The following is a 25,469-nucleotide window of genomic DNA, read 5'->3' on the forward strand; positions in this document are numbered from 1 at the left end:
GGATCCATCTGATGCAGTTTCACCATCCCAGGGAGAGACACACTGGGATAAGAGTTTGGACCAGACAGTGAGGATCCATCTGATGCAGTTTCACCATCCCAGGGAGAGACACACTGGGATAACAGTTTGGACCAGACAGTGAGGATCCATCTGATGCAGTTTCACCATCCCAGGGAGAGACACACTGGGATAACAGTTTGGACCAGACAGTGAGGATCCATCTGATGCAGTTTCACCATCCCAGGGAGAGACACACTGGGATAACAGTTTGGACCAGACAGTGAGGATCCATCTGATGCAGTTTCACCATCCCAGGGAGAGACACACTGGGATAACAGTTTGGACCAGACAGTGAGGATCTATCTGATGCAGTTTCACCATCCCAGGGAGAGACACACTGGGATAACAGTTTGGACCAGACAGTGAGGATCCATCTGATGCAGTTTCACCGTCCCAGGGAGAGACACACTGGGATAACAGTTTGGACCAGACAGTGAGGATCTATCTGATGCAGTTTCACCATCCCAGGGAGAGACACACTGGGATAACAGTTTGGACCAGACAGTGAGGATCCATCTGATGCAGTTTAACCGTCCCAGGGAAAGACACACTGGGATAACAGTTTGGACCAGACAGTAAGGATCCATCTGATGCAGTTTCACCATCCCAGGGAGAGACACACTGGGATAACAGTTTGGACCAGACAGTGAGGATCTATCTGATGCAGTTTCACCGTCCCAGGGAGAGACACACTGGGATAACAGTTTGGACCAGACAGTGAGGATCCATCTGATGCAGTTTCACCGTCCCAGGCAGAGACACACTGGGATAACAGTTTGGACCAGACAGTGAGGATCCATCTGATGCAGTTTCACCATCCCAGGGAGAGACACACTGGGATAACAGTTTGGACCAGACAGTGAGGATCCATCTGATGCAGTTTCACCGTCCCAGGGAGAGACACACTGGGATAACAGTTTGGACCAGACAGTGAGGATCTATCTGATGCAGTTTCACCATCCCAGGGAGAGACACACTGGGATAACAGTTTGGACCAGACAGTGAGGATCCATCTGATGCAGTTTCACCATCCCAGGGCGAGACACACTGGGATAACAGTTTGGACCAGACAGTGAGGATCTATCTGATGCAGTTTCACCATCCCAGGGAAAGACACACTGGGATAACAGTTTGGACCAGACAGTGAGGATCCATCTGATGCAGTTTCACCGTCCCAGGGAAAGACACACTGGGATAACAGTTTGGACCAGACAGTGAGGATCTATCTGATGCAGTTTCACCATCCCAGGGAGAGACACACTGGGATAACAGTTTGGACCAGACAGTGAGGATCTATCTGATGCAGTTTCACCGTCCCAGGGAGAGACACACTGGGATAACAGTTTGGACCAGACAGTGAGGATCCATCTGATGCAGTTTCACCATCCCAGGGAGAGAGACACTGGGATAACAGTTTGGACCAGACAGTGAGGATCTATCTGATGCAGTTTCACCATCCCAGGGAAAGACACACTGGGATAACAGTTTGGACCAGACAGTGAGGATCTATCTGATGCAGTTTCACCATCCCAGGGAAAGACACACTGGGATAACAGTTTGGACCAGACAGTGAGGATCCATCTGATGCAGTTTCACCATCCCAGGGAAAGACACACTGGGATAACAGTTTGGACCAGACAGTGAGGATCCATCTGATGCAGTTTAACCGTCCCAGGGAAAGACACACTGGGATAACAGTTTGGACCAGACAGTAAGGATCCATCTGATGCAGTTTCACCATCCCAGGGAGAGACACACTGGGATAACAGTTTGGACCAGACAGTGAGGATCTATCTGATGCAGTTTCACCGTCCCAGGGAGAGACACACTGGGATAACAGTTTGGACCAGACAGTGAGGATCCATCTGATGCAGTTTCACCGTCCCAGGCAGAGACACACTGGGATAACAGTTTGGACCAGACAGTGAGGATCCATCTGATGCAGTTTCACCGTCCCAGGGAGAGACACACTGGGATAACAGTTTTGACCAGACAGTGAGGATCCATCTGATGCAGTTTCACCATCCCAGGGAGAGACACACTGGGATAACAGTTTGGACCAGACAGTGAGGATCCATCTGATGCAGTTTCACCGTCCCAGGGAGAGACACACTGGGATAACAGTTTGGACCAGACAGTGAGGATCTATCTGATGCAGTTTCACCATCCCAGGGAGAGACACACTGGGATAACAGTTTGGACCAGACAGTGAGGATCCATCTGATGCAGTTTCACCGTCCCAGGGAGAGACATACTGGGATAACAGTTTGGACCAGACAGTGAGGATCTATCTGATGCAGTTTCACCATCCCAGGGAAAGACACACTGGGATAACAGTTTGGACCAGACAGTGAGGATCCATCTGATGCAGTTTCACCGTCCCAGGGAAAGACACACTGGGATAACAGTTTGGACCAGACAGTGAGGATCTATCTGATGCAGTTTCACCATCCCAGGGAGAGACACACTGGGATAACAGTTTGGACCAGACAGTGAGGATCTATCTGATGCAGTTTCACCGTCCCAGGGAAAGACACACTGGGATAACAGTTTGGACCAGACAGTGAGGTTCTATCTGATGTAATATTTATTTAATTGGAACATCTAATCAACATTTTGGCACGCAGTGCTTTCTTCAGGAAACAGATCCGGTGTGTGTGTGCGTGTGCACATGCATGCCTGTGTCTGCTTGTGAGCGTGTGTGCTCTGGTCTCTTCCTGTCAACATGTGCTGTGATGAAGCCTTGATGGGAGAGCGAGTACTTTGTTCTGCGTTTGTCTGTAAAGTCTGTAGAACTTAGATCTCTGTGCTCTACAACGAATACCACTGATGCTCCATAGATGGCTTCTTATATCTGAAAACCCACCGTATCAATTAGCACACTGAGTTGAGAGATTACATTAAAATAGTCCCTTTTCCACTTTCTTTCTTTGGCCTTTAGTCCCGTGTATCCCATTGTTTTTCATCCAACAGAAAATATGCCCAGTGGCGTTCTAGTCATATAGAGTGACAGAGATAGTGGAAGTCAGTGTGTGGCTATTTGTTAATGTAGCTTTTGCTGCAAACCTTTTGTTTCCTCCCTGTCTCAGTGCAGCTGGCGCAGTCAAGCTGAAGGCAGCAGGTAGCCTAGTGGTTAGAGCGTTGGGCCAGTATATGAAAGGTCGCTGGATCAAATCCCCGAACTGACAAGGTAAGAACCAGTTGTTCTGCCCCTGAACAAGGCAATTAACCCACTGTCTCTAGGATGTCATTGAAAATAAGAATGTGTTCTTAACTGACTCGCCTTGTTAAATAAAATCAGAGCCCTCTTTGACCATCCTGTGCTCTCAACTTGTGATTTTAGACTATCATCCTGATTCTTTCATGAGGAGTAATGGATCCAGTTGATGAACAACCATATCCAGATGTCCTCTGTAATCAGACAAATCTAGTTACTGGAACAACACAATGCCTGGAATTATCTCTGCTCCATTCATTTGATTATTCTTCATCTAATCAAATGACCTTGCAATAGCCTACAATTTATAATTGTTTTATTTATTGCTATCTTGGTAATTGCAGCCATTGAGAACGATTGAGGTGGACAGTTGTGTATCAGAATGGTCTACTCTTGGCTTTCCCCCAATGGATATATATATTTCTCTTATCATTTAATAGGCTATTTTTAGCATAAATTATTAGCCAATTAGGCTTCATATTATAGCCTTGGGGTCACGAATGACCTTCTGCCATTGAGTGGATGGTCAGGGGGTCTGAACCATAGTGATAAATCATTTGTACACTGCAAATTGACCGGAAGAATCCCAAACAGATATAATTTCACACCTTCACATTGGGATGTGATCACACATGCCTCTATGCGTGGGAATACTCAGGAACAGATATCCTAAATTAAAATCAATTTGAGCTGATATCCTGGTGATTTCACAGTCCAACAACGAAAAGTATCATAAAATAAACACACAAAAATAAGGTTTCGTTGGTGACCTCTTGTCTCTCGGCGGTCAGGTCCGAAAAGGGTGAGGGGTTAACAACAAGAGAGTCGATTGGTAGCTGACCAACGAAAACAAACGTTCGGAGGAGACGGTGTGCTCTGTCTATCAGTATACACCGTGCCTCATAAGCACCCAGTAGGCGAGTGACAAACCGTGCGCTCACACTTTGCCATCCAGCCAGATACAGAGAAGCAATGGGAGACGATAACTGAGGCAACCACAAAGAGATATACACTGAGACCGACTATGGCTGTGGACGGTAAGAGCGCTGTTTTATTTATGAAACGACTCATTTGAATCGTTGGTATATCTTTTGTAAAATAGAGGTAAGGGTATTTGTAAGCCGGGGGCTTCTATCCCTCCCAGACCTGTGGTGGGGGTTCTCTTGTCAACATCAATAAAAACATATTTACTTACTTAGCTTATTAGGGTGAATTTATGAGGACGTCAATAAATGGGGGACTTGTAAGATATCCTCTTGTTCTTTGTAAATGTTGCATAAGGATCAACATCCGTAGAGGATAAATAAGGTGGGACATTTCTAGGAAGTTTGAACTGGTATGTCTGTAGTTAATCACTCACATATTGCGTTTTGTTTCAGTAGCCTCAGTCCTTGAAGTCATCTTTCATAAGAACCTTGACTGGGGTGGGTATAATTTGTGGAACGTTCCAACAGGAATCTGTTCCAAAAACGTAAAGTACAAGGTTGCCAACAAACAACGCTTACAAAGTAGCATGATCAATTCACCTAGCTGCCGAATAGGCATCTAGGTGAGTGAAAAACTTAATGAAATAGGCCACCCACTACCTGGTATCTTATTCTGCAGCTATACAACTTTGTATGTGTTTGTTGGAAACCTTGTTATTTAAGACGTTTTGGGAACAGATTCCTGTTGGAACGTAACATAAATTATACCCACCCCTTGACTGTGTCCTATTGGGTTTTGGTGGGTGGACTTCACTGCATTAAAATACGCATTTCTGGGATGAAAATTACAGATGACTTTCCCACAGACAGAGTCTGTCTCGGAGTTACTGACACTGTGTCACACATACACGGCTTCTGCACACCCCACGTGTGTTGGGGAATTGAACAGGGCCCGGTTTCCCGATAGCTATGGAATTTAGGTTTCGGACTGTTTTTGACAATGCATCTTTCCTGCAACGGCCGAAGTAACATGCGTTTCCCAAATCACCAGGTAGAGAGAATGTTCTTCTAAGTGCGTGGTTGAGGCATGTGTCTAATAGGTCCCCGAAAGAAAGTCAGTTTACCCTAACATTATAATCATTCCACTATTCTGATGATAGATCAGCTCCTAGAAAGATATCACATATGGCTGCAAATATTGCGGCGGCATGTTCTCATGTTTACTTCAGCCAGCAGATCCGACCGCTTGCTTACAGTACGCCTCTATCACACCGACAATATTTTAGCGTTTTGGTACACCAGAAGTACATTCATTTCCAGTGAAACGCTGCGTTTGCCTTACAACATTGTGTCGCAGTTGCGGTGCATTCTTTATCGAATGTTGTTTGAATGTTAAATGATGAGACAGAGGTATTGATGCGAGTAACCAGTCTTATTCAGTGCATCACAATACATCCGGGTATCTCAAGCACACCGGTAAAACACATGAGTTGCAGTAATGAACATTTACCAACAGATGGCATCACTGTGCCATCTTAAACCCATAACATCTTCCCTTTAATAAAATAGGACAGTAGGTGTCAATTCACTAACAAAACAAGCCTAGTAATAATTTCCAACATGAACAGTTTAGTATTTTTTTATTTTATTTAATTTTTTCAGGTAACAACAACACATTTTGATATTCTCTTCACTTTTATCTCTGTCAACAATCCCTGATGGGAAACCTACAGATGAAGTCTTTTTGGTGGCTGGGACAGATGCCCGCAGCGTGAAAAGACAGGGAGCTTGTCTGCGAGGACTGCGGGTTCCCGCACAGGCGTGTCACCAGAATGTCTAAGGGGAGAATTGATGGGCGAGGGAGCAGCCGACCTGTGATCCCCTGGCTCTTCGCCCATTGCCTCAGTCCCCATGTGACTTGCTGGGGTTCCGTCTTTTGTCATGCGACCCCTTTGACCATCGGGGTTCTGAGTAGGTGCTGGCTCAGCAATCCGAAGGTCAACCCTGGTCGACGGTACAGTGATCCATTCACTTCGACCAAGTAGGAGCGTGGTGCCACTTTCTGTACACAGGATCCGAGTCTCCAGAGGCCTGTCCGGTCCCCTGGTAGTGGCTTCATTCGCACCGTTTCACCCACCCTGAGCTCAGGTAAGTATTTTGCTGATTTGTCGTAGATGTACTTGGAGACCTGTCTTCTGTGACGTAGCTTCACTACTGGCAGAGCTGCTTTTAAGCACCGTGCCATGAAGCGCTGGGCCGGGCTGCTATCCATGCCTTCTGTCGGGGGATTGCGCCACGGCAGGATTGCTTTCCAGGCATCTTTGCCCTCTCGCAGAGCCTTTTTGCAGAGGTTCTTTGCGATTTTTACTGCGGACTCCGCCTTCCCATTAGCTTTTGGGTGTCGTGGTGATGAAGTGACGTGCTCGAATTCCCATCCTGCAGCAAATTTTCGGAACTCAACTCCGGAGAATTGACGTCCATTGTCTGAAATTACACTATCTGGCTGGCCATAGCGGGCAAACTGAGCCTTGCAGCGTTTGATCGTTGTCTCTGCTGAGAGGTCGGGGAGGAGGTCAATCTCCCAAAAGTCTGAGTAATGATCGACTACCAGCAGAAAGTCTTTGCCACTGTGCTGGAAGAGATCTAGACTTACTATCTGCCAGGGGCGCATCGGTAGCTCGTGGGACATCATTGTCTCTCTCTGTTACTCAATGGCATATTCATTGCAGACTGTGCATTTACTGACATAGTCTTTGATTTCACTCTGCATTCCTGGCCAATACAGTGTGTCACGTGCTTGTTTGTAACAGACCTCACCTCCTATGTGACTTGAGTGCACACGTGCCAACATCTCAGGGCGCAGAGACCGGGGAATAACGACTCTCTGATCCTTGAATATTACTCCGTTTTGAACACTGAGCTCCTCTTTGACTGGCCAATATTCTCTGATTGCTAAAGCAGTTTCTTCCTTGCAGTCGGACCAGCCCATCAGAATCACAGACCTCAATGCCTGGAGTTGCTCGTCCCTGTCTGCGTGCTGTCTGATTTGTATAAGGCGCTGGTCCGTAACATTGAGGTAGTCTGCCTGGTTGATGTGTTCAACATCCACTTACTCTGTTTGTAAGCTGCACACTGCGTGTTGTTCATGCATGGAGCGTGTGTGAGTGCCTGATGCAGTAGCCCTGCTGAGCGTGTCACTTACATACATCTCCGGCCCTGGCTTATACACCACCTTGAGGTTGTAGTTTTGTAGGGCCAGTAGCATGCTCTGCAGTCGTTTTGGGGCATTCAGGAGAGGATTGCTGAATATAGCAATAAGGGGCTTGTGATCTGTCTCTGCGGTAATATTGTCGCGCCCGTACAGGTAGTGGTGGAAGCGTTGGCATGCAAACACAATGTTGAGGCACCCCTTCTCTATTACAGGTCGCCCGATTTAATCGGAATGGCTGATTTAATTAGGGCCGATTTCAAGTTCTCATATCAATCAGAAATCGGTATTTTTGGACATTGATTAGCCTTTTTTTTAATTATTATTTTTTTACACCTTTATTTCATCTTTATTTAACGAGGCAAGTCAGTTAAGAACACATTGTTATTTTCAATGACAATGGCCTAGGAACGGTGGGTTAACTGCCTTGTTCAGGGGCAGAAAGACAGATTTTCACCTTGTCAGCTCGGGGGATTCAATCTTGCAACCTTACAGTTAACCTGTCCAACGCAATTAACGACCTGCCTCTCTCTCGTTGCACTCCACGAGGAGACTGCCTGTTACGCAAATGCAGTAAGCCAAGGTAGCTAGCATTAAACTTATCTTATAAAAAACAATCAATCATAATCACTAGTTAACTACCCATAGTTGATGATATTACTAGATTCTATCTAGCGTGTCCTGCGTTGCATATAATCTGACTGAGCATACAAGCATACAAGTATCTGACTGAGCGGTGGTAGGCAGAAGCAGGCAAGTAAACATTCATTCAAACAGCACTTTTGTGCGCTTTGCCAGCAGCTCTTCGTTGTGCGTCAAGCATTGCGCTGTTTATGACTTCAAACCTATCAACTCCCGAGATGAGGCTGGTGTAACCGAAGTGAAATGGCTGGCTAGTTAGCTCGCACTAATAGCGTTTTAAACTTCACTCGCTCTGAGCCTTGGGGTGGTTGTTTCCCTTGCTCTGTATGGGTAACGCTTCGATGTGGTGGCTGTTGTCGTTGTGTTGCTGGTTCGAGCCCAGGGAGGAGCGAGGAGAGGGACGGAAGCTATACTGTTACACTGGCAATACTAAAGTGCCTATAAGAACATCCAATAGTCAAAGGTTAATGAAATACAAATGGTATAGAGGGAAATAGTCCTATAATAACTACAACCTAAAACTTCTTACCTCTGAATATTGAAGACTCATGTTAAAAGGAACCACCAGCTTTCATATGTTCTCATGTTCTGAGCAAGGAACTGAAACGTTAGCTTTCTTACATAGCACATATTGCACTTCTACGTTCTTCTCCAACACTTTGCATTATTTAAATTGAACATTTCATTATTTACTTGAGGCTAAATGGATTTTTATTGATGTATTATATTATGTTAAAATAAGTATTAATTCAGTATTGTTGTAATTGTCATTATTACAAATACATATTTTTTTTAACTCGGACGATTAATCGATATCGGCTTTTTTTGGTCCTCCAATAATCGGTATCGGCGTTGAAAAATCATAATCGGTCGACCTCTATTCTCTATCTGGGCATAGTTCTGCTCTGTTGGGGTGAGTGCCCTAGAGGCGAACGCCACAGGCTGGCCCTCCTGCATGAGGCGAACGCCACAGGCTGGCCCTCCTGCATGAGGCGAATGCCACAGGCTGGCCCTCCTGCATGAGGCGAATGCCACAGGCTGGCCCTCCTGCATGAGGCGAAAGCCAAGTCCATACTGGCTTGAGTCACTCTGAATCGTGACAGGTTTTGACACATTGTAGTATCGCAGTACAGGTGTCTGGGTGACCAGTTGTTTTATTTTCCTCACCGCTGCGTCATGTTTTGGGAGCCAATGCCAGATGGTGTCCTTGTCCATGAGCCTCCTTAGTGGCTCACACACTTCAGAGAGCCGCGGGAGGAATTTGGCCAGATAGGTGACGAATCCGACGAAGCGCTGCACTCCCTTCACGTCAGATGGGTGGGGCATTTCCAAGACAGCCTTCACTTTTTAGGATCCGCCTTCAATCCGGTGGAGGACAAGATGTGCCCATGAAAGCAGACCGCTGGCACTTTCAAACTGAAGCTTGTTTATGCTTAGCCTTAGCTTGACCTATCTGCATCTGACCATCAGGGCCAGCAGCTTGGCGTCATGGTCACATTCTGCCTCCTCATCACTGTCCCCACAGCCCACTACGAGGATGTCATCTACTATGGGTTCCACGCCACTGAGTCCCATCAACAGCTCTTGCTGTTTCCGCTGATACACCTCTGGAGCCACAGAGACACAAAACGGAAGCTTCAACCACCTCTTCCTGCCCCAGGTGTCCAACAGGTGGCCATGTAGCTGCTGGGCTCATCGAGGTTGCACTGCAGGAAGGCATCTCTGGCATCCACGAGCGTGAAGACTCTGGCCTTCGTGCGTTGAAGACATCATGGTACTTGCTTAGGAGTGTCTCCTTGCTCAGGGGCCCAGCCTGGACTTTGTATATAATGTTGAGATCAGCTGGGATGGTGAAGTTAATGAGCCCAAGGCGCTCGCATGTAGAACCTGACAGTAATGGCTGTTGACTAGCCTCAACTATTTCAAACTCAAGGGTGTGTTTCTGGCCACGTAAAACACACTGTCACAAACAGGCCTAAAGAGGTCATGAACTGGCCTGAATACAGTTTCAGCTTGGTGCTACTCTGTGTGACTTTGTCTCTGGGCTGCTCTTGTGCGTCTCTTTATGTGGATGGCTGCTCTTGTGCGTCTGGATGGCTGATCTTGTTCCTCTTTATGTGGATGGCTGATCTTGTTCCTCTTTATGTGGATGGCTGATCTTGTTCCTCTCTTTATGTGGATGACTGATCTGGTTCCTTTCTTTATGTGGATGGCTGATCTTGTTCCTCTCTTTATGTGGATGGCTGATCTTGTTCCTCTCTTCATGTGGATGGCTGCTCTTGTTCCTCTCTTTATGTGGATGGCTGATCTTGTTCCTCTCTTTATGTGGATGGCTGATCTTGTTCCTCTCTTTATGTGGATGACTGATCTGGTTCCTTTCTTTATGTGGATGGCTGATCTTGTTCCTCTCTTTATGTGGATGGCTGATCTTGTTCCTCTCTTCATGTGGATGGCTGCTCTTGTTCCTCTCTTTATGTGGATGGCTGATCTTGTTCCTCTCTTTATGTGGATGGCTGCTCTTGTTCCTCTCTTTATGTGGATGGCTGCTCTTGTTCCTCTCTTTATGTGGATGGCTGCTCTTGTTCCTCTCTTTATGTGGATGGCTGATCTTGTTCGTCTGGATGGCTGATCTTGTTCCTCTCTTTATGTGGATGGCTGCTCTTGTTCCTCTCTTTATGTGGATGGCTGCTCTTGTGCGTCTCTTTATGTGGATGGCTGATCTTGTTCCTCTCTTTATGTGGATGGCTGATCTTGTTCCTCTCTTTATGTGGATGACTGATCTGGTTCCTTTCTTTATGTGGATGGCTGATCTTGTTCCTCTCTTTATGTGGATGGCTGATCTTGTTCCTCTCTTCATGTGGATGGCTGCTCTTGTTCCTCTCTTTATGTGGATGGCTGATCTTGTTCCTCTCTTTATGTGGATGGCTGCTCTTGTTCCTCTCTTTATGTGGATGGCTGCTCTTGTTCCTCTCTTTATGTGGATGGCTGCTCTTGTTCCTCTCTTTATGTGGATGGCTGATCTTGTTCGTCTGGATGGCTGATCTTGTTCCTCTCTTTATGTGGATGGCTGCTCTTGTTCCTCTCTTTATGTGGATGGCTGCTCTTGTGCGTCTCTTTATGTGGATGGCTGATCTTGTGCATCTCTTTATGTGGATGGCTGATCTTGTCCATCTCTTTATGTGGATGGCTGATCTTGTGCCTCTCTTTATGTGGATGGCTGATCTTGTTCGTCTGGATGGCTGATCTTGTTCCTCTCTCTTTATGTGGATGGCTGATCTTGTCCCTCTCTATGTGGATGACTGATCTTGTTCCTCTCTTTATGTGGATGACTGATCTTGTCCATCTCTTTATGTGGATGGCTGATCTTGTCCATCTCTTTATGTGGATGGCTGATCTTGTTCCTCTCTTTATGTGGATGGCTGATCTTGTTCCTCTCTTTATGTGGATGGCTCATCTTGTTAATCTCTTTATGTGGATGGCTGATCTTGTTAATCTCTTTATGTGGATGGCTGATCTTGTTCGTCTGGATGGCTGATCTTGTGCCTCTCTTTATGTGGATGGCTGATCTTGTTCCTCTCTCTTTATGTGGATGGCTAATCTTGTTCCTCTCTTTATGTGGATGGCTGATCTTGTCCATCTCTTTATGTGGATGGCTGATCTTGTGCCTCTCTTTATGTGGATTGCTGATCTTGTTCCTCTCTTTATGTGGATGGCTGATCTTGTTCCTCTCTATGTGGATGACTGATCTTGTTCCTCTCTTTATGTGGATGGCTGATCTTGTCCATTTCTTTATGTGGATGGCTGATCTTGTCCATTTCTTTATGTGGATGGCTGATCTTCTGCCTCTCTTTATGTGGATGGCTGATCTTCTGCCTCTCTTTATGTGGATGGCTGATCTTGTGCCTCTTTATGTGGATGGCTGATCTTGTTCCTCTCTTTATGTGGATGGCTGATCTTGTTCCTCTCTTTATGTGGACTGCTTATCTTGTTCCTCTTTATGTGGATGGCTGATCTTGTTAATCTCTTTATGTGGATGGCTGATCTTGTTCCTCTCTTTATGTGGATGGCTGATCTTGTTCGTCTGGATGGCTGATCTTGTTCGTCTCTTTATGTGGATGGCTGCTCTTGTTCCTCTCTTTATGTGGATGGCTGCTCTTGTGCGTCTCTTTATGTGGATGGCTGATCTTGTGCATCTCTTTATGTGGATGGCTGATCTTGTTCGTCTGGATGGCTGATCTTGTTCGTCTCTTTATGTGGATGGCTGCTCTTGTTCCTCTCTTTATGTGGATGGCTGCTCTTGTTCCTCTCTTTATGTGGATGGCTGCTCTTGTGCGTCTCTTTATGTGGATGGCTGATCTTGTGCATCTCTTTATGTGGATGGCTGATCTTGTGCCTCTCTTTATGTGGATGGCTGATCTTGTTCGTCTGGATGGCTGATCTTGTGCCTCTCTTTATGTGGATGGCTGATCTTGTTCGTCTGGATGGCTGATCTTGTGCCTCTCTTTATGTGGATGGCTGATCTTGTGCCTCTCTTTATGTGGATGGCTAATCTTGTTCCTCTCTTTATGTGGATGGCTAATCTTGTTCCTCTCTTTGTGTATGGCTGATCTTGTTCCTCTCTTTATGTGGATGGCTGATCTTGTTCCTCTCTTTATGTGGATGGCTGATCTTGTTCGTCTGGATGGCTGATCTTGTTCGTCTCTTTATGTGGATGGCTGCTCTTGTTCCTCTCTTTGTGGATGGCTGCTCTTGTGCGTCTCTTTATGTGGATGGCTGATCTTGTTCGTCTGGATGGCTGCTCTTGTGCGTCTCTTTATGTGGATGGCTGATCTTGTTCGTCTGGATGGCTGATCTTGTTCGTCTCTTTATGTGGATGGCTGCTCTTGTTCCTCTCTTTATGTGGATGGCTGCTCTTGTGCGTCTCTTTATGTGGATGGCTGATCTTGTGCATCTCTTTATGTGGATGGCTGATCTTGTTCGTCTGGATGGCTGATCTTGTTCGTCTCTTTATGTGGATGGCTGATCTTGTGCCTCTCTTTATGTGGATGGCTGATCTTGTTCGTCTGGATGGCTGATCTTGTGCCTCTCTTTATGTGGATGGCTGATCTTGTGCCTCTCTTTATGTGGATGGCTGATCTTGTGCCTCTCTTTATGTGGATGGCTAATCTTGTTCCTCTCTTTGTGTATGGCTGATCTTGTTCCTCTCTTTATGTGGATGGCTGATCTTGTTCGTCTGGATGGCTGATCTTGTTCGTCTCTTTATGTGGATGGCTGATCTTGATCGTCTGGATGGCTGATCTTGTTCCTCTCCTTATGTGGATGGCTCATCTTGTTCCTCTCTTTATGTGGATGGCTGATCTTGTTCCTCTCTCTTTATGTGGATGGCTGATCTTGTGCCTCTCTTTATGTGGATGGCTGATCTTGTGCCTCTCTTTATGTGGATGGCTGATCTTGTTCCTCTCTTTATGTGGGTGGCTAATCTTGTTCCTCTCTTTATGTGGATGGCTAATCTTGTTCCTCTCTGTGGATGGCTGATCTTGTCCATCTCTTTATGTGGATGGCTGATCTTGTTCCTCTCTTTATGTGGATGGCTGATCTTGTTCCTCTCTTTATGTGGATGGCTGATCTTGGTCCTCTCTTTATGTGGATGGCTGATCTTGTTCGTCTCTTTATGTGGATGGCTGATCTTGTTGTCTTTATGTGGATGGCTGATCTTGTTCCTCTCTTTATGTGGATGGCTGATCTTGTTTGTTTCTTTATGTGGATGACTGATCTTGTGCTTCTCTTTATGTGGATGGCTGATCTTGTTCCTCTCTTTAGGTGGATGGCTGATCTTGTTCGTCTGGATGGCTGATCTTGTTCGTCTCTTTATGTGGATGGCTGATCTTGTTCGTCTCTTTATGTGGATGGCTGATCTTGTTTGTTTCTTTATGTGGATGACTGATCTTGTGCTTCTCTTTATGTGGATGGCTGATCTTGTTCCTCTCTTTATGTGGATGGCTGATCTTGTTCGTCTGGATGGCTGATCTTGTTCCTCTCTTTATGTGGATGACTGATCTTGTTCGTCTGGATGGCTGATCTTGTTCCTCTCCTTATGTGGATGGCTGCTCTTGTTCCTCTCTTTATGTGGATGGCTAATCTTGTTCCTCTCCTTATGTGGATGGCTAATCTTGTTCCTCTCTTTATGTGGATGGCTAATCTTGTTCCTCTCTTTATGTGGATGGCTAATCTTGTTCCTCTCTTTATGTGGATGGCTAATCTTGTTCCTCTCTTTATGTGGATGGCTAATCTTGTTCCTCTCTTTATGTGGATGGCTGATCTTGTTCCTCTCTTTATGTGGATGGCTGATCTTGTTCCTCTCTTTATGTGGATGGCTAATCTTGTTCCTCTCTTTATGTGGATGGCTAATCTTGTTCCTCTCTTTATGTGGATGGCTAATCTTGTTCCTCTCTTTATGTGGATGGCTGATCTTGTTCCTCTCTTTATGTGGATGGCTGATCTTGTTAATCTCTATGTGGATGGCTGATCTTGTTCCTATGTTTATGTGGATGGCTGATCTTGTGCCTCTGTTTATGTGGATGGCTGATCTTGTTCGTCTGGATGGCTGATCTTGTTCCTCTCTTTATGTGGATGGCTGATCTTGTGCCTCTCTTTATGTGGATGGCTGATCTTGTTCCTCTCTCTTTATGTGGATGGCTGATCTTGTTCCTCTCTCTTTATGTGGATGGCTGATCTTGTTCCTCTCTTTATGTGGATGGCTGATCTTGTCCATCTCTTTATGTGGATGGCTGATCTTGTGCCTCTCTTTATGTGGATTGCTGATCTTGTTCCTCTCTTTATGTGGGTGGCTAATCTTGTTCCTCTCTTTATGTGGATGGCTAATCTTGTTCCTCTCTATGTGGATGACTGATCTTGTTCCTCTCTTTATGTGGATGGCTGATCTTGTCCATTTCTTTATGTGGATGGCTGATCTTGTCCATTTCTTTATGTGGATGGCTGATCTTGTTCCTCTCTTTATGTGGATGGCTGATCTTGTGCCTCTTTATGTGGATGGCTGATCTTGTGCCTCTTTATGTGGATGGCTGATCCTGTGCCTCTTTATGTGGATGGCTGATCTTGTTCCTCTCTTTATGTGGATGGCTGATCTTGTTCCTCTCTCTTTATGTGGATTGCTTATCTTGTTCCTCTTTATGTGGATGGCTGATCTTGTTAATCTCTTTATGTGGATGGCTGATCTTGTTCCTCTCTTTATGTGGATGGCTGATCTTGTACGTCTGGATGGCTGATCTTGTTCGTCTCTTTATGTGGATGGCTGCTCTTGTTCCTCTCTTTATGTGGATGGCTGCTCTTGTGCGTCTCTTTATGTGGATGGCTGATCTTGTGCATCTCTTTATGTGGATGGCTGATCTTGTGCCTCTATGTGGATGGCTGATCTTGTTCGTCTGGATGGCTGATCTTGTGCCTCTCTTTATGTGGATGGCTGATCTTGTGCCTCTCTTTATGTGGATGGCTAATCTTGTTCCTCTCTTTGTGTATGGCTGATCTTGTTCCTCTCTTTATGTGGATGGCTGATCTTGATCGTCTGGATGGCTGATCTTGTTCCTCTCCTTATGTGGATGGCTCATCTTGTTCCTCTCTTTATGTGGATGGCTGCTCTTGTTCGTCTGGATGGCTGATCTTGTTCCTCTCCTTATGTGGATGGCTCATCTTGTTCCTCTCTTTATGTGGATGGCTGCTCTTGTTCCTCTCTTTATGTGGATGGCTGATCTTGTTCCTCTCTTTATGTGCATGGCTAATCTTGTTCCTCTCTTTATGTGGATGGCTGATCTTGTTCGTCTCTTTGTGGATGGCTGATCTTGTTCGTCTCTTTATGTGGATGGCTGATCTTGTTCCTCTCTTTATGTGGATGGCTGATCTTGTTCCTCTCTTTATGTGGATGGCTGATCTTGTTTGTTTCTTTATGTGGATGACTGATCTTGTGCTTCTCTTTATGTGGATGGCTGATCTTGTTCCTCTCTTTATGTGGATGGCTGATCTTGTTCGTCTGGATGGCTGATCTTGTTCGTCTCTTTATGTGGATGGCTGATCTTGTTCGTCTCTTTATGTGGATGGCTGATCTTGTTCGTCTGGATGGCTGATCTTGTTCGTCTCTTTATGTGGATGGCTGATCTTGTTCGTCTCTTTATGTGGATGGCTGATCTTGTTCCTCTCTTTATGTGGATGGCTGATCTTGTTCCTCTCTTTATGTGGATGGCTGATCTTGTTCCTCTCTTTATGTGGATGGCTGATCTTGTTCCTCTCTTTATGTGGATGGCTGCTCTTGTTCCTCTGTTTATGTGGATGGCTAATCTGGTTCCTCTCTTTATGTGGATGGCTGATCTTGTTAATCTCTTTATGTGGATGGCTGATCTTGTTCCTCTGTTTATGTGGATGGCTGATCTTGTGCCTCTGTTTATGTGGATGGCTGATCTTGTTCGTCTGGATGGCTGATCTTGTTCCTCTCTTTATGTGGATGGCTGATCTTGTGCCTCTCTTTATGTGGATGGCTGATCTTGTTCCTCTCTCTTTATGTGGATGGCTGATCTTGTTCCTCTCTCTTTATGTGGATGGCTGATCTTGTGCCTCTCTTTATGTGGATGGCTGATCTTGTCCATCTCTTTATGTGGATGGCTGATCTTGTCCATCTCTTTATGTGGATGGCTGATCTTGTTCCTCTCTTTATGTGGATGGCTGATCTTGTTCCTCTCTCTTTATGTGGATGGCTGATCTTGTTCCTCTCTCTTTATGTGGATGGCTGATCTTGTTCCTCTCTTTATGTGGATGGCTGATCTTGTCCCTCTCTTTATGTGGATGGCTGATCTTGTCCATCTCTTTATGTGGATGGCTGATCTTGTTCCTCTCTTTATGTGGATGGCTGATCTTGTCCATCTCTTTATGTGGATGGCTAATCTTGTTCCTCTCTTTATGTGGATGGCTAATCTTGTTCCTCTCTTTATGTGGATGGCTAATCTTGTTCCTCTCTATGTGGATGACTGATCTTGTTCCTCTCTTTATGTGGATTGCTGATCTTGTTCCTCTCTTTATGTGGGTGGCTAATCTTGTTCCTCTCTTTATGTGGATGGCTAATCTTGTTCCTCTCTTTATGTGGATGGCTAATCTTGTTCCTCTCTATGTGGATGACTGAACTTGTTCCTCTCTTTATGTGGATGGCTGATCTTGTCCATTTCTTTATGTGGATGGCTGATCTTGTCCATTTCTTTATGTGGATGGCTGATCTTGTTCCTCTCTTTATGTGGATGGCTGATCTTCTGCCTCTCTTTATGTGGATGGCTGATCTTGTGCCTCTTTATGTGGATGGCTGATCTTGTTCCTCTCTTTATGTGGATGGCTGCTCTTGTACCTCTCTTTATGTGGATGGCTGATCTTGTTCCTCTCTTTATGTGGATGGCTGATCTTGTTCCTCTCTTTATGTGGATGGCTGATCTTGTTCCTCTCTTTATGTGGATGGCTGATCTTGTTCCTCTCTTTATGTGGATGGCTGATCTTGTTCGTCTCTTTATGTGGATGGCTGATCTTGTTCGTCTCTTTATGTGGATGGCTGATCTTGTTGTCTTTATGTGGATGGCTGATCTTGTTCCTCTTTATGTGGATGGCTGATCTTGTTCGTCTCTTTATGTGGATGGCTGATCTTGTTTGTTTCTTTATGTGGATGGCTGATCTTGTGCTTCTCTTTATGTGGATGGCTGATCTTGTTCCTCTCTTTATGTGGATGGCTGATCTTGTTCGTCTGGATGGCTGATCTTGTTCGTCTCTTTATGTGGATGGCTGATCTTGTTTGTTTCTTTATGTGGATGACTGATCTTGTGCTTCTCTTTATGTGGATGGCTGATCTTGTTCCTCTCTTTAGGTGGATGGCTGATCTTGTTCGTCTGGATGGCTGATCTTGTTCGTCTCTTTATGTGGATGGCTGATCTTGTTTGTTTCTTTATGTGGATGACTGATCTTGTGCTTCTCTTTATGTGGATGGCTGATCTTGTTCCTCTCTTTATGTGGATGGCTGATCTTGTTCGTCTGGATGGCTGATCTTGTTCCTCTCTTTATGTGGATGACTGATCTTGTTCGTCTGGATGACTGATCTTGTTCCTCTCCTTATGTGGATGGCTGCTCTTGTTCCTCTCTTTATGTGGATGGCTAATCTTGTTCCTCTCTTTATGTGGATGGCTAATCTGGTTCCTCTCTTTATGTGGATGGCTAATCTGGTTCCTCTCTTTATGTGGATGGCTAATCTGGTTCCTCTTTATGTGGATGGCTAATCTTGTTCCTCTCTTTATGTGGATGGCTGATCTTGTTCGTCTGGATGGCTGATCTTGTTCGTCTCTTTATGTGGATGGCTGCTCTTGTTCCTCTCTTTATGTGGATGGCTGCTCTTGTGCGTCTCTTTATGTGGATGGCTGATCTTGTGCATCTCTTTATGTGGATGGCTGATCTTGTGCCTCTATGTGGATGGCTGATCTTGTTCGTCTGGATGGCTGATCTTGTGCCTCTCTTTATGTGGATGGCTGATCTTGTGCCTCTCTTTATGTGGATGGCTAATCTTGTTCCTCTCTTTGTGTATGGCTGATCTTGTTCCTCTCTTTATGTGGATGGCTGATCTTGATCGTCTGGATGGCTGATCTTGTTCCTCTCCTTATGTGGATGGCTCATCTTGTTCCTCTCTTTATGTGGATGGCTGCTCTTGTTCGTCTGGATGGCTGATCTTGTTCCTCTCCTTATGTGGATGGCTCATCTTGTTCCTCTCTTTATGTGGATGGCTGATCTTGTTCCTCTCTTTATGTGCATGGCTAATCTTGTTCCTCTCTTTATGTGGATGGCTGATCTTGTTCGTCTCTTTGTGGATGGCTGATCTTGTTCGTCTCTTTATGTGGATGGCTGATCTTGTTCCTCTCTTTATGTGGATGGCTGATCTTGTTTGTTTCTTTATGTGGATGACTGATCTTGTGCTTCTCTTTATGTGGATGGCTGATCTTGTTCCTCTCTTTATGTGGATGGCTGATCTTGTTCGTCTGGATGGCTGATCTTGTTCGTCTCTTTATGTGGATGGCTGATCTTGTTCGTCTCTTTATGTGGATGGCTGATCTTGTTCGTCTGGATGGCTGATCTTGTTCGTCTCTTTATGTGGATGGCTGATCTTGTTCGTCTCTTTATGTGGATGGCTGATCTTGTTCCTCTCTTTATGTGGATGGCTGATCTTGTTCCTCTCTTTATGTGGATGGCTGCTCTTGTTCCTCTGTTTATGTGGATGGCTAATCTGGTTCCTCTCTTTATGTGGATGGCTGATCTTGTTCGTCTGGATGGCTGATCTTGTTCGTCTCTTTATGTGGATGGCTGATCTTGTTCGTCTCTTTATGTGGATGGCTGATCTTGTTCCTCTGTTTATGTGGATGGCTGATCTTGTGCCTCTGTTTATGTGGATGGCTGATCTTGTTCGTCTGGATGGCTGATCTTGTTCCTCTCTTTATGTGGATGGCTGATCTTGTGCCTCTCTTTATGTGGATGGCTGATCTTGTTCCTCTCTCTTTATGTGGATGGCTGATCTTGTTCCTCTCTCTTTATGTGGATGGCTGATCTTGTTCCTCTCTCTTTATGTGGATGGCTGATCTTGTTCCTCTCTTTATGTGGATGGCTGATCTTGTCCATCTCTTTATGTGGATGGCTGATCTTGTTCCTCTCTTTATGTGGATGGCTGATCTTGTTCCTCTCTCTTTATGTGGATGGCTGATCTTGTTCCTCTCTCTTTATGTGGATGGCTGATCTTGTTCCTCTCTTTATGTGGATGGCTGATCTTGTCCATCTCTTTATGTGGATGGCTGATCTTGTCCATCTCTTTATGTGGATGGCTGATCTTGTTCCTCTCTTTATGTGGATGGCTGATCTTGTCCATCTCTTTATGTGGATGGCTGATCTTGTTCCTCTCTCTTTATGTGGATGGCTGATCTTGTCCATCTCTTTATGTGGATGGCTGATCTTGTGCCTCTCTTTATGTGGATTGCTGATCTTGTTCCTCTCTATGTGGATGGCTGATCTTGTTCCTCTCTTTATGTGGATGGCTGATCTTGTCCATCTCTTTATGTGGATGGCTAATCTTGTTCCTCTCTTTATGTGGATGGCTAATCTTGTTCCTCTCTTTATGTGGATGGCTAATCTTGTTCCTCTCTATGTGGATGACTGATCTTGTTCCTCTCTTTATGTGGATTGCTGATCTTGTTCCTCTCTTTATGTGGGTGGCTAATCTTGTTCCTCTCTTTATGTGGATGGCTAATCTTGTTCCTCTCTATGTGGATGACTGAACTTGTTCCTCTCTTTATGTGTATGGCTGATCTTGTCCATTTCTTTATGTGGATGGCTGATCTTGTCCATTTCTTTATGTGGATGGCTGATCTTGTTCCTCTCTTTATGTGGATGGCTGATCTTCTGCCTCTCTTTATGTGGATGGCTGATCTTGTGCCTCTTTATGTGGATGGCTGATCTTGTTCCTCTCTTTATGTGGATGGCTGCTCTTGTTCCTCTCTTTATGTGGATGGCTGATCTTGTTCCTCTCTTTATGTGGATGGCTGATCTTGTTCCTCTCTTTATGTGGATGGCTGATCTTGTTCGTCTCTTTATGTGGATGGCTGATCTTGTTCGTCTCTTTATTTGGATGGCTGATCTTGTTCGTCTCTTTATGTGGATGGCTGATCTTGTTGTCTTTATGTGGATGGCTGATCTTGTTCCTCTTTATGTGGATGGCTGATCTTGTTCGTCTCTTTATGTGGATGGCTGATCTTGTTTGTTTCTTTATGTGGATGGCTGATCTTGTGCTTCTCTTTATGTGGATGGCTGATCTTGTTCGTCTCTTTATGTGGATGGCTGATCTTGTTCGTCTGGATGGCTGATCTTGTTCGTCTCTTTATGTGGATGGCTGATCTTGTTTGTTTCTTTATGTGGATGACTGATCTTGTGCTTCTCTTTATGTGGATGGCTGATCTTGTTCCTCTCTTTAGGTGGATGGCTGATCTTGTTCGTCTGGATGGCTGATCTTGTTCGTCTCTTTATGTGGATGGCTGATCTTGTTTGTTTCTTTATGTGGATGACTGATCTTGTGCTTCTCTTTATGTGGATGGCTGATCTTGTTCCTCTCTTTATGTGGATGGCTGATCTTGTTCGTCTGGATGGCTGATCTTGTTCCTCTCTTTATGTGGATGACTGATCTTGTTCGTCTGGATGACTGATCTTGTTCCTCTCCTTATGTGGATGGCTGCTCTTGTTCCTCTCTTTATGTGGATGGCTAATCTTGTTCCTCTCTTTATGTGGATGGCTAATCTGGTTCCTCTCTTTATGTGGATGGCTAATCTGGTTCCTCTCTTTATGTGGATGGCTAATCTGGTGCCTCTCTTTATGTGGATGGCTAATCTTGTTCCTCTCTTTATGTGGATGGCTAATCTGGTTCCTCTCTTTATGTGGATGGCTGATCTTGTTCCTCTGTTTATGTGGATGGCTGATCTTGTTCGTCTGGATGGCTGATCTTGTTCCTCTCTTTATGTGGATGGCTGATCTTGTGCCTCTCTTTATGTGGATGGCTGATCTTGTTCCTCTCTCTTTATGTGGATGGCTGATCTTGTTCCTCTCTCTTTATGTGGATGGCTGATCTTGTGCCTCTGTTTATGTGGATGGCTGATCTTGTTCGTCTGGATGGCTGATCTTGTTCCTCTCTTTATGTGGATGGCTGATCTTGTCCATCTCTTTATGTGGATGGCTGATCTTGTGCCTCTCTTTATGTGGATTGCTGATCTTGTGCCTCTCTTTATGTGGATTGCTGATCTTGTTCCTCTCTTTATGTGGATGGCTAATCTTGTCCATTTCTTTATGTGGATGGCTGATCTTGTCCATTTCTTTACGTGGATGGCTGATCTTGTTCCTCTCTTTATGTGGATGGCTGATCTTGTGCCTCTTTATGTGGATGGCTGATCTTGTTCCTCTCTTTATGTGGACTGCTTATCTTGTTCCTCTTTATGTGGATGGCTGATCTTGTTAATCTCTTTATGTGGATGGCTGATCTTGTTCCTCTCTTTATGTGGATGGCTGATCTTGTTCGTCTGGATGGCTGATCTTGTTCGTCTCTTTATGTGGATGGCTGCTCTTGTTCCTCTCTTTATGTGGATGGCTGCTCTTGTGCGTCTCTTTATGTGGATGGCTGATCTTGTGCATCTCTTTATGTGGATGGCTGATCTTGTGCCTCTCTATGTGGATGGCTGATCTTGTTCGTCTGGATGGCTGATCTTGTGCCTCTCTTTATGTGGATGGCTGATCTTGTGCCTCTCTTTATGTGGATGGCTAATCTTGTTCCTCTCTTTATGTGGATGGCTGATCTTGATCGTCTGGATGGCTGATCTTGTTCCTCTCCTTATGTGGATGGCTCATCTTGTTCCTCTCTTTATGTGGATGGCTGCTCTTGTTCGTCTGGATGGCTCATCTTGTTCCTCTCCTTATGTGGATGGCTCATCTTGTTCCTCTCTTTATGTGGATGGCTGCTCTTGTTCCTCTCTTTATGTGGATGGCTAATCTTGTTCCTCTCTTTGTGTATGGCTGATCTTGTTCCTCTCTTTATGTGGATGGCTGATCTTGTGCCTCTCTATGTGGATGGCTGATCTTGTTCGTCTGGATGGCTGATCTTGTGCCTCTCTTTATGTGGATGGCTGATCTTGTGCCTCTCTTTATGTGGATGGCTAATCTTGTTCCTCTCTTTATGTGGATGGCTGATCTTGATCGTCTGGATGGCTGATCTTGTTCCTCTCCTTATGTGGATGGCTCATCTTGTTCCTCTCTTTATGTGGATGGCTGCTCTTGTTCGTCTGGATGGCTCATCTTGTTCCTCTCCTTATGTGGATGGCTCATCTTGTTCCTCTCTTTATGTGGATGGCTGCTCTTGTTCCTCTCTTTATGTGGATGGCTAATCTTGTTCCTCTCTTTGTGTATGGCTGATCTTGTTCCTCTCTTTATGTGGATGGCTGATCTTGTTCCTCTTTATGTGGATGGCTGATCTTGTTCGTCTCTTTATGTGGATGGCTGATCTTGTTTGTTTCTTTATGTGGATGGCTGATCTTGTGCTTCTCTTTATGTGGATGGCTGATCTTGTTCCTCTCTTTATGTGGATGGCTGATCTTGTTCGTCTGGATGGCTGATCTTGTTCGTCTCTTTATGTGGATGGCTGATCTTGTTTGTTTCTTTATGTGGATGACTGATCTTGTGCTTCTCTTTATGTGGATGGCTGATCTTGTTCCTCTCTTTAGGTGGATGGCTGATCTTGTTCGTCTGGATGGCTGATCTTGTTCGTCTCTTTATGTGGATGGCTGATCTTGTTTGTTTCTTTATGTGGATGACTGATCTTGTGCTTCTCTTTATTTGGATGGCTGATCTTGTTCGTCTCTTTATGTGGATGGCTGATCTTGTTGTCTTTATGTGGATGGCTGATCTTGTTCCTCTTTATGTGGATGGCTGATCTTGTTCGTCTCTTTATGTGGATGGCTGATCTTGTTTGTTTCTTTATGTGGATGGCTGATCTTGTGCTTCTCTTTATGTGGATGGCTGATCTTGTTCGTCTCTTTATGTGGATGGCTGATCTTGTTCGTCTGGATGGCTGATCTTGTTCGTCTCTTTATGTGGATGGCTGATCTTGTTTGTTTCTTTATGTGGATGACTGATCTTGTGCTTCTCTTTATGTGGATGGCTGATCTTGTTCCTCTCTTTAGGTGGATGGCTGATCTTGTTCGTCTGGATGGCTGATCTTGTTCGTCTCTTTATGTGGATGGCTGATCTTGTTTGTTTCTTTATGTGGATGACTGATCTTGTGCTTCTCTTTATGTGGATGGCTGATCTTGTTCCTCTCTTTATGTGGATGGCTGATCTTGTTCGTCTGGATGGCTGATCTTGTTCCTCTCTTTATGTGGATGACTGATCTTGTTCGTCTGGATGACTGATCTTGTTCCTCTCCTTATGTGGATGGCTGCTCTTGTTCCTCTCTTTATGTGGATGGCTAATCTTGTTCCTCTCTTTATGTGGATGGCTAATCTGGTTCCTCTCTTTATGTGGATGGCTAATCTGGTTCCTCTCTTTATGTGGATGGCTAATCTGGTGCCTCTCTTTATGTGGATGGCTAATCTTGTTCCTCTCTTTATGTGGATGGCTAATCTGGTTCCTCTCTTTATGTGGATGGCTGATCTTGTTCCTCTGTTTATGTGGATGGCTGATCTTGTTCGTCTGGATGGCTGATCTTGTTCCTCTCTTTATGTGGATGGCTGATCTTGTGCCTCTCTTTATGTGGATGGCTGATCTTGTTCCTCTCTCTTTATGTGGATGGCTGATCTTGTTCCTCTCTCTTTATGTGGATGGCTGATCTTGTGCCTCTGTTTATGTGGATGGCTGATCTTGTTCGTCTGGATGGCTGATCTTGTTCCTCTCTTTATGTGGATGGCTGATCTTGTCCATCTCTTTATGTGGATGGCTGATCTTGTGCCTCTCTTTATGTGGATTGCTGATCTTGTGCCTCTCTTTATGTGGATTGCTGATCTTGTTCCTCTCTTTATGTGGATGGCTAATCTTGTCCATTTCTTTATGTGGATGGCTGATCTTGTCCATTTCTTTACGTGGATGGCTGATCTTGTTCCTCTCTTTATGTGGATGGCTGATCTTGTGCCTCTTTATGTGGATGGCTGATCTTGTTCCTCTCTTTATGTGGACTGCTTATCTTGTTCCTCTTTATGTGGATGGCTGATCTTGTTAATCTCTTTATGTGGATGGCTGATCTTGTTCCTCTCTTTATGTGGATGGCTGATCTTGTTCGTCTGGATGGCTGATCTTGTTCGTCTCTTTATGTGGATGGCTGCTCTTGTTCCTCTCTTTATGTGGATGGCTGCTCTTGTGCGTCTCTTTATGTGGATGGCTGATCTTGTGCATCTCTTTATGTGGATGGCTGATCTTGTGCCTCTCTATGTGGATGGCTGATCTTGTTCGTCTGGATGGCTGATCTTGTGCCTCTCTTTATGTGGATGGCTGATCTTGTGCCTCTCTTTATGTGGATGGCTAATCTTGTTCCTCTCTTTATGTGGATGGCTGATCTTGATCGTCTGGATGGCTGATCTTGTTCCTCTCCTTATGTGGATGGCTCATCTTGTTCCTCTCTTTATGTGGATGGCTGCTCTTGTTCGTCTGGATGGCTCATCTTGTTCCTCTCCTTATGTGGATGGCTCATCTTGTTCCTCTCTTTATGTGGATGGCTGCTCTTGTTCCTCTCTTTATGTGGATGGCTAATCTTGTTCCTCTCTTTGTGTATGGCTGATCTTGTTCCTCTCTTTATGTGGATGGCTGATCTTGTGCCTCTCTA

At 45.0% G+C, this 25,469-nt stretch overlaps 1 protein-coding gene across 1 annotated transcript in view; it reads left to right on the top strand.

Annotated features, from left to right (window-relative positions):
* Window positions 1-4,100: 4,100 nt before the first annotated feature.
* LOC116357763 (sterile alpha motif domain-containing protein 10-like) overlaps window positions 4,101-25,469 on the top strand; it is a 156,565-nt gene continuing 135,196 nt past the window's right edge. Inside the window, exon 1 of the mRNA XM_031806348.1 lies at window positions 4,101-4,314. Coding sequence (XP_031662208.1) covers window positions 4,302-4,314 — 13 coding nt within the window. The 5' untranslated portion in view covers window positions 4,101-4,301. The remainder of the gene's footprint in view (window positions 4,315-25,469) is intronic.

Source organism: Oncorhynchus kisutch, linkage group LG27, assembly GCF_002021735.2.
Source record: "Oncorhynchus kisutch isolate 150728-3 linkage group LG27, Okis_V2, whole genome shotgun sequence".
Taxonomy (NCBI): Eukaryota; Metazoa; Chordata; class Actinopteri; order Salmoniformes; family Salmonidae; genus Oncorhynchus; species Oncorhynchus kisutch.